Source organism: Bos javanicus, chromosome 28 (genome assembly GCF_032452875.1).
Source record: "Bos javanicus breed banteng chromosome 28, ARS-OSU_banteng_1.0, whole genome shotgun sequence".
NCBI lineage: Eukaryota > Metazoa > Chordata > Mammalia > Artiodactyla > Bovidae > Bos > Bos javanicus.
Window position 1 is genome coordinate 44,933,571 of NC_083895.1, and position 17,676 is coordinate 44,951,246.

General features: G+C 42.8%; 1 protein-coding gene across 7 annotated transcripts in view; it reads right to left on the reverse strand.

Moving 5' to 3' along the window:
• The window catches only part of TMEM273 (transmembrane protein 273), a 45,880-nt gene extending 36,039 nt beyond the window's left edge, over nt 1–9,841 (reverse strand). For 3 of the 7 annotated variants that reach the window (XM_061405666.1, XM_061405665.1, XM_061405664.1), the window contains exon 1: nt 9,635–9,841. In XM_061405666.1, the coding sequence (XP_061261650.1) occupies nt 9,635–9,677 (43 nt within the window). In that variant the 5' untranslated portion in view covers nt 9,678–9,841. The remainder of the gene's footprint in view (nt 1–9,634) is intronic. The other 4 variants (XM_061405659.1, XM_061405662.1, XM_061405660.1 and 1 more) reach the window with 3 other exon arrangements.
• Between the last annotated feature and the right edge of the window lie 7,835 nt (nt 9,842–17,676).

Below are 17,676 nucleotides of genomic sequence, written 5' to 3' on the forward strand. Positions count from 1 at the left end.
CCAACTCAAACAAGTGCAGCTGCTGGGCATGAGCTGAGCGGTGGCTGGCAAGATTGGATCCCTGACCTGACCGAGGTGACAGTGTAGCAGGGAGCAAGATACCAAACAGGCATGGAAACAGCACTGGGAGAGAGCATCTCTGGGGTCCTGGGGTTGGAGGGGGCGGGGGTTGGCACATATCTCACACAACAGAGGCAGTACGAGACTGGACAGGAGACTGGACAGGAACTTGGTGGATATTCTTGGAGTTGGGGAGCAGGAGCCCTGGGATGGGCCACATGATGGGCTAGGGAGGCCCAGTGACCACATAAATGCTTGTCAGTCCTGGCAACAGCAGGAAGCTGCTGAAGGATTTTAGTCAGGCAGAGGTATAATCAAATTGCTCTCAGGAAAACTCCTCTTCCAGGAAGCCTTCCTGGATACTCTAGCTTGGTTCAAGGTCTCCTCTCTGTTCCCTTCCTGCTCCTTCATCTCAGCACTTAACTTAACACACTGCAACTGCCCTCTCCATGGACTGTCAGCTCCTTCAGGTTGGGGCCTGAAATCATGTACTTTTTGTGTGCTGGCAGAGTCAGGTGAAAATCACTATTTGGTTAACATAACAGATAGCCCTGATGTCCATGTGTTCCAGTCCCTTGGTATAGCCCATGGGTCCAGTTCTAGGTCCTTCACCTCAAAACCTGGACATCAACTCCTTGATGACATGGTCCAAAGATTTGCACAGGTCTCTGAGGTGGGTGCAGTCAGGTTCCAGGCAAAAACTCCCCCAGCTGCTCATCTGCTTCATTCAGACAACAGGGAGAGCGCAAGCCCAGTTCATCTTACTGAGAACCATTAGCCGCTTATTTAATGGAATCAAATTTAATAAAAGGAGCAGTTCAAGCAATTCTGGTGGATAAATGAGTGTCTGGGTGTGACAGAGATGCTTACATGACTTTACAGAGGAAGCGTGCATGCTTTAATTTGAGAGCAAGTGAAGAAGTCTGCTGATCAGTGTGTTAGCCAGGTCAGCAACAGCTCTGAGCCTCTCAGCTGTGGCTCCCACCCAGGGTGCAAGGAACAGGGGAATACTCCTCTGGACAGACACTCTGCTGAGGTCGCTCCTCCTGCCTTCACCTCACAGGGCCCTTCCCTTCAGGAATCTCTAGGGTCAGGGACGTGTGTCTGAGAGACTGGAAACAAAAGAGTAGAGAAAATCATCAAAACAAAACCCTGGTTCTTTGAAAAGATCAATCAAACTGACAAACCTCTAGCAAGACTGACAAAGGAAAAAAGAGAGAATATACCAATTACCAAGAGCAGAAATGAAACAGAGTCATATAGATCTTTCAGACCTCAGAAGGTTAATAAGAGAATACCATGAAAAACTCTACACGTAAAATCCTGATGACTTGGATAAAATGAACCAAATCCTCAAAAAGTACAAATATCACAACTCAACCAAATGAAATAGGATGAATAGCCTTGTACCTATTAAGGAAAGTAAATTCATAATCTACAAATTCCCAGAAATATGCAAGACCAATTTCATGAGAGAATTCCAGCAAATGTTTGAAGAAAATATTCACATCAATTCTGCACAGTTCCGTCCAGAAAATGGAAAGGAAACACTTCCTAATTGATTTTATGAAGCCAGCATTACTATGACATTAAAACCAGACAAAATTAAATATAAAAAAAAGAAAACTTCAAATCAGTATCCCTCATGAATATAGATTCAAAATATTATCAAATAGAATTCAACAAGATAAAAGAATTATACATCATGAACATATGGAGTCTATTTAGAGATGCAAGCCTGGTTCGATATTCAAAAATCCATCAGTGTAATCCACCATAATTACAAGCTAGTGAACAAAAAATTGCCTGACTATATAAAGTGATGCAGGAAAAGCATTTGACAAAATTCTACATCCATTCATGATAAAAACTCTCAGAAACTAAGAAGAGAGGAAAATTCCCTCAACTTGATAAAGAATATCTACCCCAATCCCTACAGCTAATATTATATTGAATACTTAATGGTGAAACACGAGATATTTCTCCATTAAGATAGAGAATATGCCTGTTAACATACTACTAGAAGTCCCTGCCAATCTAATAAAGCAAGAAAAGGAAATATAAGGCATACTTTTCAGAAAAAAATTAACTGTCCCTGCAGATGATATTCTGGAGAAGGAAATGGCAATGGTCTATGTAGGAAGATCTAAAAATTAAATCCTAGAACTAATAAGTCAATTCAGCAAGGGGGCAGGAGAAAAGATGGACATGCGCAAATCAATTATACTTCTATATACTAACAGCTACACATAGAAAGAGGAAATTTAAATACCGTACAATTTATAATCACTCACAAAAACACTCAGGTGCAAGTCTGGTAATATATATACAATGTTTAATATGTTAAACATTCCATAATGCTGAGAGAAAGTTAAAAGCATCCTAAATAATTAGTAATACATACTGACTTCATGAAAAACTCAACATAATAAAGATGCCAGACTCCTCAAATTGATCTATAGATTAAATGTAATTTCTATCAAAATTCCAGAAAGATTTTGGTTGATATAGATAAGATTATTCTGATATTTACATAGAAAGGTAAAGGAACTATACTTGCTAAAATTTTTTTTGAAAAGGAAGAGTAAAGTAGGAATGATCAGACTCCCATTCTGGAAGGTGTACACTTACTGCGTGGCACTGGCGGAGCAACAGACACATACATCAGCGGAAAAGAGAAGATAGCACAGAAATATTTCACACAAGGACGACCAACAGATTCTTGAGGAGCAAGCAAAATCAATTCAATAGAGGGACAACCTTTATGTCAACCAATGGTGCTGGAGCAACTGGGTATCCAAAAGAGGGAGAGAGGGAGGCAGGGAGGGAGGGGAAAGAAAGAAGAGCAGAGAAGAAAGACAGAAAGGAAGAAAAAGAAAAAATTACCTTGACTTAAATTCTCAAACGAATTCAAAATGGATCATAGATTTAAACATAAAATATAAAACTATATAACTTTTAAAAGAAAATGTAAGATAAAATTTTTGAGATTTAGAGCTTGGTGAAAACTCAGCTATCAAAATCATGATACATTAAGGAAAAAAACCAGTAAATTAGGCAGTTACAATTAACTAGCTTTGTTTTATAAAAGACCCTGTGACGAGGATGAAGAGACAAGCTGAGAGAAAGTACTTGCAGATCACATATTTGACAAAGAACTCCAACCCCAAATATACTAAGAACTCTTAAGATTCTACAGTTAAAAAAAAAAAAAAAAAAGCAGTCAAATTAGAAAATGGATAAAAATCACAGAGAATTCTTACTGTACCAGGAAATTTCTCCTTGCCTTCCTGGGGTCTCAGCCCCTTCCTTTACCCTCTGCTGACTTGAGAAAGACTCTAGCTCATGTTTTCTTTTGTTATATTTATGATCATTTGTTACATAGTCAAAGAGAACTAATACAGCAGGAAGTCTTTCTCACTGGAACGCACACACCACGTGATTCTGAAGCATTGTCTTGGCAAGAATCTGGAACAGGGGAAAAGCTGTCAGGAAAGATTTTTACAAAGATCTCAGGGAGTAAGAGCCAAGGCATAAAGTGATGACTTTGACTTGTAAGATAAAAACGAATTTAATTCTCTACCCCGGCCTTTGCCATCTTTTCATTATAAATTAAGGGGGGAGAATAGCTTCTGCTCTCTTCAATAACTCTGCCTCCTCCAGTGAAGAATGTTTTAGGCACTGGAACATAATTAAAGTGATATTGTATTTCTTTTATTATCATGATTATAATAATACATAGATTTCAGCAGGTACTTTCCAACAGAATTAAAACGAAGACAGATGGCTGACATTTGGATGGGAGTTAGAGTCTACAGGAATATTTTATACAGCAGCTTTCTAGAAAGGAAGGTGCAAACCTCTAATAAAATGCCTAGAAATTTCACTGGATATTTTCAATAGCTCTTCTTAGGGCAATATTTTAACAAAATTTTAAAATATTGATTGTTTGGTAGTTAAGTGGCAAATTTTATTTAGAATTGTGACAACTATTATCCAAAACCTGGTTGTAAGTCTTTTATCATTATGTCAAAAGTACATCAGCCTCTCTCAGGAAGCTGTCCTACACTTCCCAATGTGAAACTCTAAGGACACAAGATCAGTTACAGAGTTTTCTGATGGGGAATGGATCCCTGGAATCTGATCATTGGGATATCAGACAAATTCCCAATTGAGGCATGTTCTATGAAAAAAAGGGGACAGAAACCCTCAAACATCAGTATCATAAACGGTGAACAAAATTTGTGGACATGTTACAGATTAAAGAAGGTTAAAGAGACGTGGCGACCAAACACACCACCAGATCCTCGCCACTGACTTCTTGCCTGAGACACAGTAAAAGCTGCAAAGATCACTGTGAGGTCCCCCGAAATATTGGTCTATGATAGATTACATGAAAAATTTTGTCAGTGCTAACTTTCCTGAATTGATAACCGTCCTGTGACTGTTGTTCTGTGAGAGATTGTGCATGCTCAGTTGCTCAGTGTGTGTGTCTGACTCTCTGCGACCCCATGGACTATTGTAGCCCACGAGGCTCCTCTGTCTATGGAATTTTTCAGGCAAGTATATAAGAGTGAGTTGCCATTTCATACTCCAGGGGATCTTCCTGACCCAGAGATTGAACCCTCATCTCCTTCATCTCCTGCATTGGCAGGAGGATTCTTTACCACTGAACCATATTTTCAGTTTTAAAAAATACACATTAATGTATTTAGGGTTTTTTTAAAGTGATGTATACAAGTTAATCTCAAGTGGCTCAGGAAAAAAATGCATCTCTCTCTGTACATATGTATATGTATAAATATATCTACTATATGTAATAGATATTTTCTGTTTCATAAAAACATAGCTATTATCTACATAAAGATCACTAGAGATTATAAATGCAGATCTACACATAACCACGTTTGCTTCATCATGCGTTCTCCCTACCTACAGAGAGAAAGAGAGAGGGCGTCTGGTAAAGCAAGCGAGGTAATTTGTTAAAGAAATCAGCAAATCGTACAACTCTTTTTGTACTAGTCTTATTCCTGCAACTCTTCTTAGGTTTGATATTATTTTTTAAATAAAAAATTGAAAGGATAGTTTGAAAAGTCTTGTTGGTTTTTGCCTGATGATCCATTTTCTATTCTTGACTGATGGGCCCAAAACATAGTCTTTGGGCATCGAAACACTCCCGTGTGAACCCCAGCGTCCTCGCTTCCCTTGCCCTCTGGTAAACTAGCAATCATGCTCTATTTCTCAGTTTCCTCATCTGCAAAGTGGGTGTAATGATGCTGCTCATGAAGAGCTCAGACACGTATTAGATGAGGACAGAAGTATTGAAAAGTAGGAGAAAAAGGAAAGATGATTAAATAGATGATAGGGCAATTAATATTCCATGAAGAAAAAAACTAAAATTAGCCCTTACACAAAAAGAAATTCCAGATAAATTAAAGACCTAATCATGAAACATTCAACCACTTTTAAAGTTTAAAAAAAAGGTTTCTTAGGCGAGACAGAAAAACAAAACATACAAAAAGGAAAAGACATAAATTTGACTGTATCACATTTAGAGACTTCCGCAAAGAATACCACAAGTATAAAAGAAAAGCAGTAAGACAAGAAAAGCAATAATAAGAGAGAATATTTGCAATGCATGGCATAAACAAAAACTTAATATCCAGAAAAAAATTACATAAAAAACCAGTAACCAAGTTAAACTAGCAAGAAGAGAAAAAGAAACCTGTCTGATAAGTACACAGAAAACGGTTCTTCACACTAGCAATCAGAAACGTATAACCTAAACCCTTGTAGGTAATATTTCACAACTCTGGCAAAAAGAATTTAGAAATGTGACAATATCAAGTTTTATTGAATCAGTAGCAGGATAGATAATCCAGACCTCGCTGGTGGAGAGCAACTCCGGTAAGAGGAGAATCACGCATAGAAATGACAGGAAGTCCTTTCCAGGCGTGCCTCCTCAGGGGCACACTGCTCACAGGCCCTAGGAGACAGGACCAGAAAGCTCACCGCAGCAACAGCTGTCATGAGAAACGTTAGCAACAACCTGAATTGGGTCAGCACTGGAGCGGACAACGAAATTACTGTGTGGTGTTTCAACAGACTCATAGAGATAGTTGAGGTGAAGACACCTGATTCACAGGCTCAGCATGGGTAGATGACACAGATGTTACCCATGCGGTGAGAGCACTCAGGTCAACATTTTAACACCTCAAATACAACACAGGAAGGAAGCACAGTCAAAGCAGGCGCGCTGCTTCCTCTGGCAAGAGGGAGGCAGACGAGTCAGCAAGGGCGACAAAGGGCTCAACGGCATCCCTGACGCCCTGCTTCTCCGATGGATGTGTGTATTTACCCATCTCCTTTCAAACACGGATATCTTAAAAAAATTTCTTTTTTTTGCAATGTGTTAATTTAGGGTGTTGTGTCCATGAATGTTTGTCACCTTGATCTAAGTTTTAAGAATAGTTTCAAAATATTTGAGGACTGGTTTTTCAAAAGCTCTCCAACTACTCCATGTGTGGGAAACAGTGGATCTGGTCTCTCTTCCCTGGCCCCAGGCAAGCCCGGATGGCACCGAGGTGGCAAGGTGGAGATGCCACTCTGCCTCGCTGTGTCCCTAACAGCCTTCTCGTCCACAGTTCTCACATATACCCTGGATGACCAGCCCGGTCACCTGCCTTCACAAGCCATCTGTTCATGGGTTACACTAGATAATCCTTAGGCCACTTTCACCAGTCCATAAAGGGAAAGTGCCGTTTGTCTTACAATTTTCAATAGGTGGGTAGTTATTTTTCTCTTCATAGAAATGTACTTATTGGAATGAAGAATATATATAAACATTATGAAATTTTCCAACACAGAAACTGAAAGATGACCTATAATCCTATTTCCTAAAAAGAGTTGAAGGATACTTTTAACCACTTGCTGTATTTCCTTCCTGTCAATTTTTGGAAAGGTAAGAAAACATGTGCAAAATATGACGACATAACTAGAGCTCTGTAACTATGACTTTGTCTCTTCTCTTCTACCCAGATCAGTTCTGAGAAAGGTAAGTCTTTCATTGAAACTTAGGGGATTCATCGGAAATTTTAGAGCGTAATTGATTTAGCCGGATTCCGACTGGTAATCATTAGTTTCTGATTTTCGCTGTGATCAGCCGTGCTGAATAGCATCCTGCTAAATATTTTAGGGAGCTTTTACCCTATTAGGTTATTAGGATGAGCTCCTGGAAGTGGAATTTTGGGGTAGAAGGCTGTGAACAGCTTACATTTTGCTGCTGCTGCTAAGTCACTTCAGTCGTGTCCGACTCTGTGCGACCCCATAGACGGCAGCCCACCAGGCTCCCCCGTCCCTGGGATTCTCCAGGCAAGAGCACTGGAGTGTGTTGCCATTTCCTTCTCCAATGCATGAAAGTGAAAAGTGAAAGTGAAGTCGCTCAGTCGTGTCCCACTCTTAGTGACCCCATGGACTGCAGGCTCTTCCGTTCATTTGCTACAAATTACCAAATTGTGATTACAGAATCTGGTACTCAATAACGAATGGTCCCCTCACCTTAGATACTGGCTACATGCTTTAAATATGATAACAGATTGAATTCTCTCAACCTGTGGGGTCGGTACTATCTTCATCCCCAAGTTACAGATGAGAAACCTGAGCAGAGTGAGGAGGAATATCCTACGCATGCTCTCTGGGCTCGTAAAGAGCAGAGCAAGGATTCACATGCAGAGCGTTTAGAGCTGGACGCAAAAGGCTAACCACTGCTCTCTCTACAAGTGGTGTTTGAAAGCCCTAAATTGTTGTGATGCTTTGGCCAAGTATCACAATGCAAACCTCATCCATAAAACTCAGATAATAGGGGGTCGAATTTCAGAGTTGTCACGGGGACAGAATGAGCTAATGTAAAGTATTGAGCAGGATATATATGACTATGCAGCTTATCAGATGCACTCCAAAATGTTTGACGTTATTATTTCTTCTGTTACTTGTGAGTGTGAGCATTTTAAAAGTTTATTTCTATTTGTCATTCTTCGGTGAATTGCCTGTTCGTATAATTTGCACCTTTTTTTCAAGAGGCTCCTTAAATTTAACTTTTTCCTCCCAGGCTTGCGTATCTACGTAAGTCAAAAGCAGAAACAAGGGTGAAAACTTGCACTGCCTTCTGTCGCTTTAGCCAGGCACACCTCGCACGGTCTGCCCTGCACACCCTTAGTCCCGGCTGCCTGGCTTTCACCGTCCTTTCACTACCACCACCAGTTGTTTCTCGTGCCATTCCCACGTGTAAACCGGCAGAGGCCGGGCTGCCATCTGTCTGACGTGCTCACTCCTGGAGGCCAAGGACTTTATTCTCTCCTGGGCTCAGTGCAGGCTTTAGACAAAGTCCTGCCCATGAGAATAATTTTCCCCGTGTCCAGGATATAGGCTGTTACTCGAGAGACAGAACGTTAAATTGAGACAGACTGCTTGCCTGAGTCTTGACTCAGTGCAAGTTTTGGCAAAGAGCTTCTTTGGGTAGATGACAGACATCCATTGCCTTTTTAAGAAATAACAGTTGACGTTAAAGAGGATTTTGCAAAAAGTCTCAAGACTCTTACCTTTTCTGTTATCTATGCATTTTTCTAACCATCACCCTGTCTTGATCACTATCTCTTTTGGGTTTTTCCTGTCTGTTTCTCTGGCCTGATTTTTCTCCCTCTATATCATCTCCCTCTTTTTCTATTAGTCTCTGCCTCTCTCCCTTCTTTCCTCTTTTGATCACAGGATTAAAACCGACTTTAGAAAACAAATACCTCTGAGTAAATAAGAGCATGCTTTATTGCATAATAAGACTGATTCACCATTAACAATAGAAAAGCATCTACATATCTATATTTTCCCATTTTACATAATTATTTTCATTTGACTTAATTAAATTTAACTTAATTTTCACACAATCCTAGAAGGTAAACATTATTATTCTCCCTTTTATTGGTTCAGAAACTGAGACTCTAAGGAGCTCTGTTTTGTCAGCAGTGGAGCCACAGTTTAAAGCTAGATTTGTCTAGGTCCCAACCCCACTCCAGTGCTCTTGCCTGGAAAATCCCAGGGACGGAGGAGCCTGGTGGGCTGCAGTCCATGGGGTCGCTAAGAGTCGGACACGACTGAGCGACTTCACTTTCACTTTTCACTTTCATGCATTGGAGAAGGAAATGGCAACCCACTGCAGTGTTCTTGCCTGGAGAATCCCAGGGATGGGGAAGCCTGGTGGGCTGCCGTCTATGGGATTGCACAGAGTCGGACACTACTGAAGCGACTTAGCAGCAGCAGCAGCCCCAAAGCTTTTTCTGCCACAGGAAACTTCTTGTCCTCTGCACTCCCAGAAGCATTTGTCAGCTGCAGCTGGAGTGAAACAGACCAAAAGCTTTTCTCACTGTCCCATCAAAGTGAGAAAAGCCATCTGTCCAAAGGGACACATGCGTTCTTGAGGGACTGAGCCCCAGTGGGCTAGCAAGCCCCAGTTTCTGACTCACTGAAGCGCCCCTGCCCCAGCCAAGAAAGGGGAACGTGAGCCCCCTTTCCACACACCACTTACCAAGGAGGAGGAGGACTGTCAGCATTCTGACCGCAGAGCTCATGTTGGCGTTCTGCTCAGGGCTTCTTAAAGGGCAGAAAGGGGGGCTATGTGACCTAAAGCTCTGGGGAACGGGAGCCCAGTCCCACGTGACAGACGGGGAAGGAAGCTGCCGCCACAGCCCAGCACTGCTCAGTGCCTCTCAGCCCTGCCATCCCAGCAAGTGCAGGCAGCCAAAGGGAGCTGGTCCGCAATGAGGGCATCTAGGGTAAGGGGGGCAGGGACCCGGGGACCAGTACTGATCATTACCCAGTATTATCTCCTATGATATTCCCCACACAAGTGTGACTGCATGCAGATTCTTCCCCAGAGACCCCAGCTGGTAAGTCTCAGAGAGGGATGTGGGCAAAGCTGGCCTGCCTGGAGGTACAACTCCTGCAGTAACCCCAGCCCCCCAGCCTGAGGCAAGGACAGAAAGTACCCCCAAGCCCACAGCGTGGCCAGTCACTGTTTTAGGACCACAGACTCCTTTAGGTTCCAGAGGCCTGTGGATTTCTTCCCAGAATAACATTTTTAAGTACCCCAAATAAGGCACTTAGGGATCCTTTCCCAGGTGGCGCTAGTGGTAAAGAACCTGCCTGCCAATGCAGGAGACAAAAGAGACAGGGGTTCAATCCTTGGGTCAGAGAGATCCCCTGGAGAAGAAAATGGCAACCCACTCCAGGATTCTTGCCTGGAGAATCCCATGGACAGAGGAACCCGGCGGGCTATAGTCCATGGGATCACAAAGAGTCAGATAGGACTGAGTGATTTAGCACATGCGCGCGCGCGCACGCACACACACACACACACACACACACACACACACACACAAGGATTCTAAAAGAAACCAGTTACTTTGAAACACAAGTATCCAAATACCTAGAAAACAGACTTGTGATGCAGAAATGCATGTGCTTCTTACCCATACAGTAAATAACAAGGCGTAGCATCAAGTGAAATGACTACCACGATCTTGATGCCGTGATATTAAGAGATGTCTCTAACAACTGAAATATGGGTGGACATATTCACTGCTCCTACTAGTAATAAAAGCACCTATGTGGCAACGGCACTGTGGCTTACTGGCTGCACGTGCATTAGCAGGAAATGCTAAGTTTCCATCAGAGCTTAGAGGACAGAGATGGGATTTTTTCCCATGCAAGTTCACAGATTCAGGTCAAGTGTCCAACCTCGGAAGACCCTTGGTTGTTGACACAGACGCAGCCCGCAAATTTGGGGTCACGCGTTTCCATACTCCTCCCTGACACATTCTTAACTACCAAGGCACCAACTCCAGTGTGCAACACATGTCACTCGCAAAAACATAAATCAGCTTCATGACAGTTGTAGAGCTCCATTTAAATGAGCGGGCAGAAACTGAACACTTTTTTCCTTGGGATCCCTCAGCCAAATCCCTAATGCAGCTAACTCAGTGAGCACTTGCACTTTTAGAATGCGAGCTTATTTGACCCCCATCCCAGCCCTCTGAGTCAGGTGTTAGCACTGGCCTTCCTTTGATGGAGGAGGGAACGTCATCACTGAGGTGTGTGGTACCCCGGGTCCACTCAGCTGGGTGTTGAGCCCAAGCCTTTGGCTGGCAGTCTGTGCCTCTCACACCACACTGTGCCATCCATGGGTGGGCACCACCCACTGCCAAGGTCCATCTGTCCAGCCAGAGGCCATCAGGTTGCACTGGCAGCCGCTGACACCCACTGACAGGACCCCTTCAGAACAGCCGTGCTCGCTCCTCTGAGCCTCCACATGAATGGAGTAGAATGTTTCTGGGGAATGTAGTTTTCTGCATTTTGGTGCCTTTAAGTTTCATCCTTTTACCCAGATACACTTTATTTCACTTTAAACACTTTGGCTCAGTCTTCACTTGCACCAGGAAACATAGTCTCTCTTGCTTCGCCTGAAACAAGTGGACTTTTAAAATCTTTATCCCACTTAATGGAGACATTTGTAGAAGAGATATTTCAGTTTCCCCTAAGCGAACTGAAAGAAAATACCCGTGCAGACACAATAATCTATGGGCAATGGCTGTGGGCTGCAGAAAACACACCAGGGGAGCTTCAGGTGGGCCCAAGGTTTCAGATACACAAAGAGGTCCCAAGCTGATGTGACATCAGACTTTGCAATTTTTGGCAACCTGGCATGCTGCGATTCATGGGGTCGCAAAGAGTCAGACACAATTGAGCAACTGAACTGAACTGAATTTTAAAATGTGTGCGTGCTCAGCCGCTTCAGTCGTCTGTGACTCTTTGTTACCCATGGACTGTGGCCCTCCAGGCACCTCTGTCTATGGGATTTTCCTGTGAAGGATACTGGCGTGGGTAGTCATTCTCTTCTCCAGGGGATTTTCCTGACCCAGGGATGGAACCCGTGTCTCCTGCATCTCCTACACTGTAGGTGAATTCTTTACTGCTGAGCCACTGGGGAAGCCCTCACGTGTGGCAAGTCAAACCGCACAGCAGTGTGTAACTTCTGCTCTAGAATACCTCTCGTGATCTCTTCCAGGGCTCAAGCATTCATATTTAAACCCACAAAGGGAAGTTTCTGCAGCAGCTTCTTCTTTTTCCCCCAGCCACAACCTCCTAAGAGCAGAAAATGCAGCATCTGCTACCCACCTGAGTAGAAGAGTGGAAAATACAGAATCTCAAAATGGTCCCAAAAGCTGGAATCTGAAAAGACAGCCTGACATCATCTAGCCAGTGGACCTGGGAGTGATTGGAGTCTCAGTGTGGTCTGGTGCTATCCGGGCCAGAATGGGCTGCCCCACCCCATGAGCCTACAATAAATGCCCAGCTCTTAACCCCACCCCATGCCCCTACAATAAATGCCCAGCTCTTAACCCCACCCCATGCCCCTACAATAAATGCCCAGCTCTTAACCCCACCCCATGCCCCTACAATAAATGCCCAGCTCTTAACCCCACCCCATGCCCCTACAATAAATGCCCAGCTCTTAACCTGGGCTGCTCTTTCACAGGTGTTGGGACGCCTCCCACTAGACCGGGAGCCTGTGAGGTCAGGGGCCGGAGCGCTGAGCCCCACACCTGACACAGCAGAGGGTCTCAAGAGCTTTTATTGAGTAAAGGAGTCACTTTACTTTGCTCACACAGATTGAGCCAGCCCAGCCTCCAGCCTAGAGCACAGCTGTGGACCTCACCTGCGGTAGGGAGGTAACCTGCTCTGCCAGCAAACAGAGAAAGAGCTCTGCAGCTCTGATATTCTCAGCCTCTGTCCCTGCTCCAGTGTGGTCCCCTCATGCCCAGGAAGCGTCTGTCCTCTCCCAGCAGCTTAGCGCCAGCCACAGTGCATGCGACTGACACGCGCGTCTACAGTATTAGTCAAGCTGCTGCTGCTGCTTGGTTATTTCTGATTCTCTGCCGCCCCACAGACTGTAGCCGCCAGGCTCCTCTGTCCATGGGATTCTCCAGGCAATAATACTGGAGCGGGTTACCATTTCCTACTCCAGAGTGTCTTCCCAACCCAGAGATGGAACCTGCGTCTCTTGCATCTCCTGCATTGGCAGGCAGATTCTTCACCACTAGTCGGGAGAAACCGTCAAATCCGCCAAGACTGTGGGAGGCTTTGTAAAAAACTAAGTATAGGGGAGATTTTTAATCACGTATTGATGTACCACGCTTAAATAGAAGGCTGGTCCAAAAAAACAGAAAATTGTCTTTTCAACCATACATACAATATTTACAAAAAAAATCTGAACCAGGGAGCCATTCTCAAAAATTTCAAAGGAATAGGTGCCAAACAGCCTATCTTTCTTACCATGGCGCAACTGAAATAGGTAACAGTGGCCAAAAATACACTTACGTTTCCGTGTTTAGAAATTTAAAAATGCATTTCTAAGTAACTGATAAGTCAAAGAATAAGTTACAATGAAAATTAAAAAACAGCTAGAACTGAATAATAATGAAAACATCTTGTATCAAATTTGTGGACCGCAAGTAAAATAAGAATTAAAAGGAAATGAGTAGATGTAAATACTTAGAAAAGGACTTAAAAGGGCACAAGTTACATGAATAAGTCTGGTTATCCAATGCATAGTTCTGTACTTAAAATTTGTTTAGAGGGTAAATCTTAATTGTTCTCGATACACATGCCCACACACACTGAGGGGACAGATATGTTCATTGCTTGGCTGTTATTTCACAATGTATACATACATTGGAACACCAAGTTGTACACTTTAAATGTATCACATTTTTTATTTGTTGATTAATACTTTAATGAGGATGGGTGAAAATATTGGGTAATGCTTAAGTTAAGCTGAGAATGTGAAAAAATGTGATATAACATTTTTGAAGACAATTTTTATTCTCTGATGAAGTTGAAGATTTACCATGTGATTCAACAATTCTACTCCTGAAGATATAACCAGATATACTCTTACACCTGTACATTCAGAGACATAGAAAAGAATATTCACAGAGTTTAATTTGCGATAGCAAAAAATATCTTGAAAGAACTACAAAATCCATCAACAGGAGAGTGGGTAAATAATTCATGATGAATTTTACAATTGAATATTATATAACTATTAATAAGTTGGAAAAGCCCCTGATGCTGGAAAATTTGAGGGCAAGAGGAGAAGGGGTGTCAGAAGATGAGGTGGTTGGAGGCATCACTGACTCAAGGGACTTGAGTTTGAGCAAACTCGGGCAGAGAGTGGTGGGCAGAGAAGCCCGGCGCGCTGCAGTTCACGGGGTCGCGAAGAGTTGGACATGACGGAGCCACTGAACAACAAGTGAAAAACGAAGTACGATGACAGAGACGCCTCGGATAAAACTCCAGAACATGATGTGTGAGAAAGCAGAGTGCAGAAGAGGACAGCGGAGCGATTCCACTTTCAGGAAGTACAGAAGCAAGCGAAACTAAGCAATGAAGAAGCCAGAGAACACACGCATTTTCCACTGAATAATATTTCTAAAAATCATTAAAATTATAAACAAAAAGTTCGGGAGATGAGGTATGAGGGGAGGAGTATGAAGGTGAGTGGCAGAGGCAACATTCTAGCTCTTTAATTCCTAATCAGCTGCATGGGTTATCATGCTTCACTAGTAGGAAGGCCATATGCTGAGTTTTGCCAGGTAAGTCCTGGTTTATGTCCATTATCTTTGTGTAGCTATAATAGCATCCCTTCCACTCCCCAAAGTTTGACAAGGACCAAAAGATTTGAATCATAATTATATAGTCTACTTATTCATAATTCACAGATGTTAAAGAAATTTTTTTTTATTTATTAGATTGCATAATTGAAATAAATGTAGATACTGGCACAGTTGTCTGATAAGTTTTAAATTGTTCCAACCATTCTAGTCATAAGCATCTACAGCTTTAAAAGTTTACACAAGTTTCGACCCGTTGATCCCACTGTAAGAAACAAAGTTTACAGCAAGGATTGAACACATGTACAAGGATGCATATGCAGCTTCCCCAGTGGCTCAGCAGTAAAGAGTCTGCCTGCAATGAAAGAGACACGGGTTCGATCCCTAGGTTGGCAAGATCCCCTGGAGAAGGAAATGGCAACCCATTCCTCTATTCTTGCTGGGAAATCCTGTGGACAGTGGAGCCTAGCAGGCTACAGTCCATAGGGTCACAAGAGTCAGGCAAGACTTAGTGACTAAACCACCACCACCACCCACGAGGATGTATATATAAAAATGCTCACCATACAATGAATGAAGATTAAAAATAAGAACATGACAAGTAGAAAATAGAAGCCAACCTAAACTGGCTCATATCTTTGATGAAATAGTAAGAGGACAGGAGGGTCTATTCCAGTAACTGTGTGCCTTCACCGTCATCATCTTGCTTGAGTTTCATGAGTAAATTGGTGTAGATACCTGCTGCCAGGGAAAGAAAGGTAAAGGTTGTAGGCAAGCACGGTCAGTACTGCAGCCCTCTGGTTCAAAACCTTTTACAATTAAACAGTGGTTCAGCTCAATAACAAAAAAACCAAACAACCCAATCAAAAAACGGGCAACACAGACGTTTCTCCAAAGAAGACATACAGATGGCTAATAAACACACGCAAAAAATGCTCAACACTGCTTATTATTCAGTTCACTTCACTTCAGTCACTCAGTCATGGCCGACTCTTTGTGACCCCATGAACTGCAGCACGCCAGGCCTCCCTGTCCATCACCAACTCCTGGAGTTCACCCAAACTCATGTCCTTACTTAGTCGGTAATGCCATGCAGCTATCTCATCCTGTGTTGTCCCCTTCTCCTTCTGCCCCCAATCCCTCCCAGCATCAGAGTCTTTTCCAACGAGTTAACTCTTCTCATGAGGTGGCCAAAGTATTGGAGTTTCAGCTTTAGCATCAGTCCTTCCAAAGAACACCCAGGGTTGATCTCCTTCAGACTGGACTGGCTGGGTCTCCTTGCAGTCCAAGGGACTCTCAAGAGTCTTCTCCAACACCACAGTTCAAAAGCATCAATTATTCAGCACTCAGCTTTCTTCACAGTCCAACTCTCACATCCATACATGACTACTGGAAAAACCATAGCCTTGACTAGATGGACCTTTGTTGGCAAAGTAATTTCTCTGCTTTTGGATATGCTGTCTAGGTTGGTCATAACTTTCCTTCCAAGGAATAAGCATCTTTTAATTTCATGGCTGCAGTCACCATCTGCAGTGATTTTGGAGCTCCCAAAAATAAAGTCTGACACTGTTTCCACTGTTTCCCTATCTATTTCCCATGAAGTGATGGGACCGGATGCCATGATCTTCGTTTTCTGAATGTTGAGCTTTAAGCCAACTTTTTCACTCTCCTCTTTCACTTTCATCAAGAGGCTTTTTAGTTTTTCTTCACTTTCTGCCATAAGGGTGGTGTCATCTGCATATCTGAGGTTATTGATATTTCTCCGAGCAATCTTGATTCCAGCTTGTGCTTCTTCCAGTCCAGCGTTTCTCATGATGTACTCTGCATATAAGTTAAATAAGCAGGGTGACAATACACAGCCTTGACGTACTCCTTTTCCTATTTGGAACCAGTCTGTTGTTCCATGTCCGGTTCTAACTGTTGCTTCCTGACCTGCATACAGATTTCTCAAGAGGCAGGTCAGGTGGTCTGGTATTCCCATCTCTTTCAGAATTTTCCACAATTTATTGTAATCCACACAGTCAAAGGCTTTGGCATAATCAATAAAGCAGACATAGATGTTTTTCTGGAACTCTCTTGCTCTTTCCAAGATCCAGTGGATGTTGGCGATTTGATCTCTGGTTCCTCTGCTTAGAGAAATGCAAATCAAAACTACAATGAGGTATCACCTCACACCAGTCAGAATGACCGTCATCAAAAGAATCTACAAACAATGAATGCTGGAGAAGATGTGGAGAAAAGGGAGCTCTCTTGCACTGTTGGTGGGACTGTAAATTGATACAGCCACTGCGGAGAACAATAAATGTGGATATTTCTTTAAAAACTAGGAATAAAACTACCACATGACCCAGCAATCCCAGTACTGGGCATGTACCCTGAGAATACCACAGCTCTAAAAGAAATGTGTACGCTAATGTTTGTCACAGCACTATTTACAAGAGCAGGGACATGGAAGCAGCCTGGATGTCCATCGACAGAGGGATGGACAAAGCAGCAGCGGTACATGCACACAATGGCACATCACTCGGCCGTGGAAAGGAGCAGATCTGAGTTAGTTCTAGTAGGTGGAAGAACCTAGTGCCTAGTATACAGAGTGAAGTAAGTAAGAACACTGCAGTAAGTAAGGGTATGTGTACCTTTGGGGATGATCCACAGAGAATCTTATATATAAATGTGATCCATAAATCTTACCATACATGTGATGTGGTTTCAATATTATTTTCTGATTATAAAAATTTGGGATCCCTGGTGGTCCGGTGTTTAAGACTCTGTACAAGGACCTGGGTTCAATTCCTGCTCAGGGAACTAAGATCCCAGAAACCATGTGGCACAGCCAAAAAATATATATATATATACAGACACATATGTATATTTATGCCTTAACTTACACATGGCT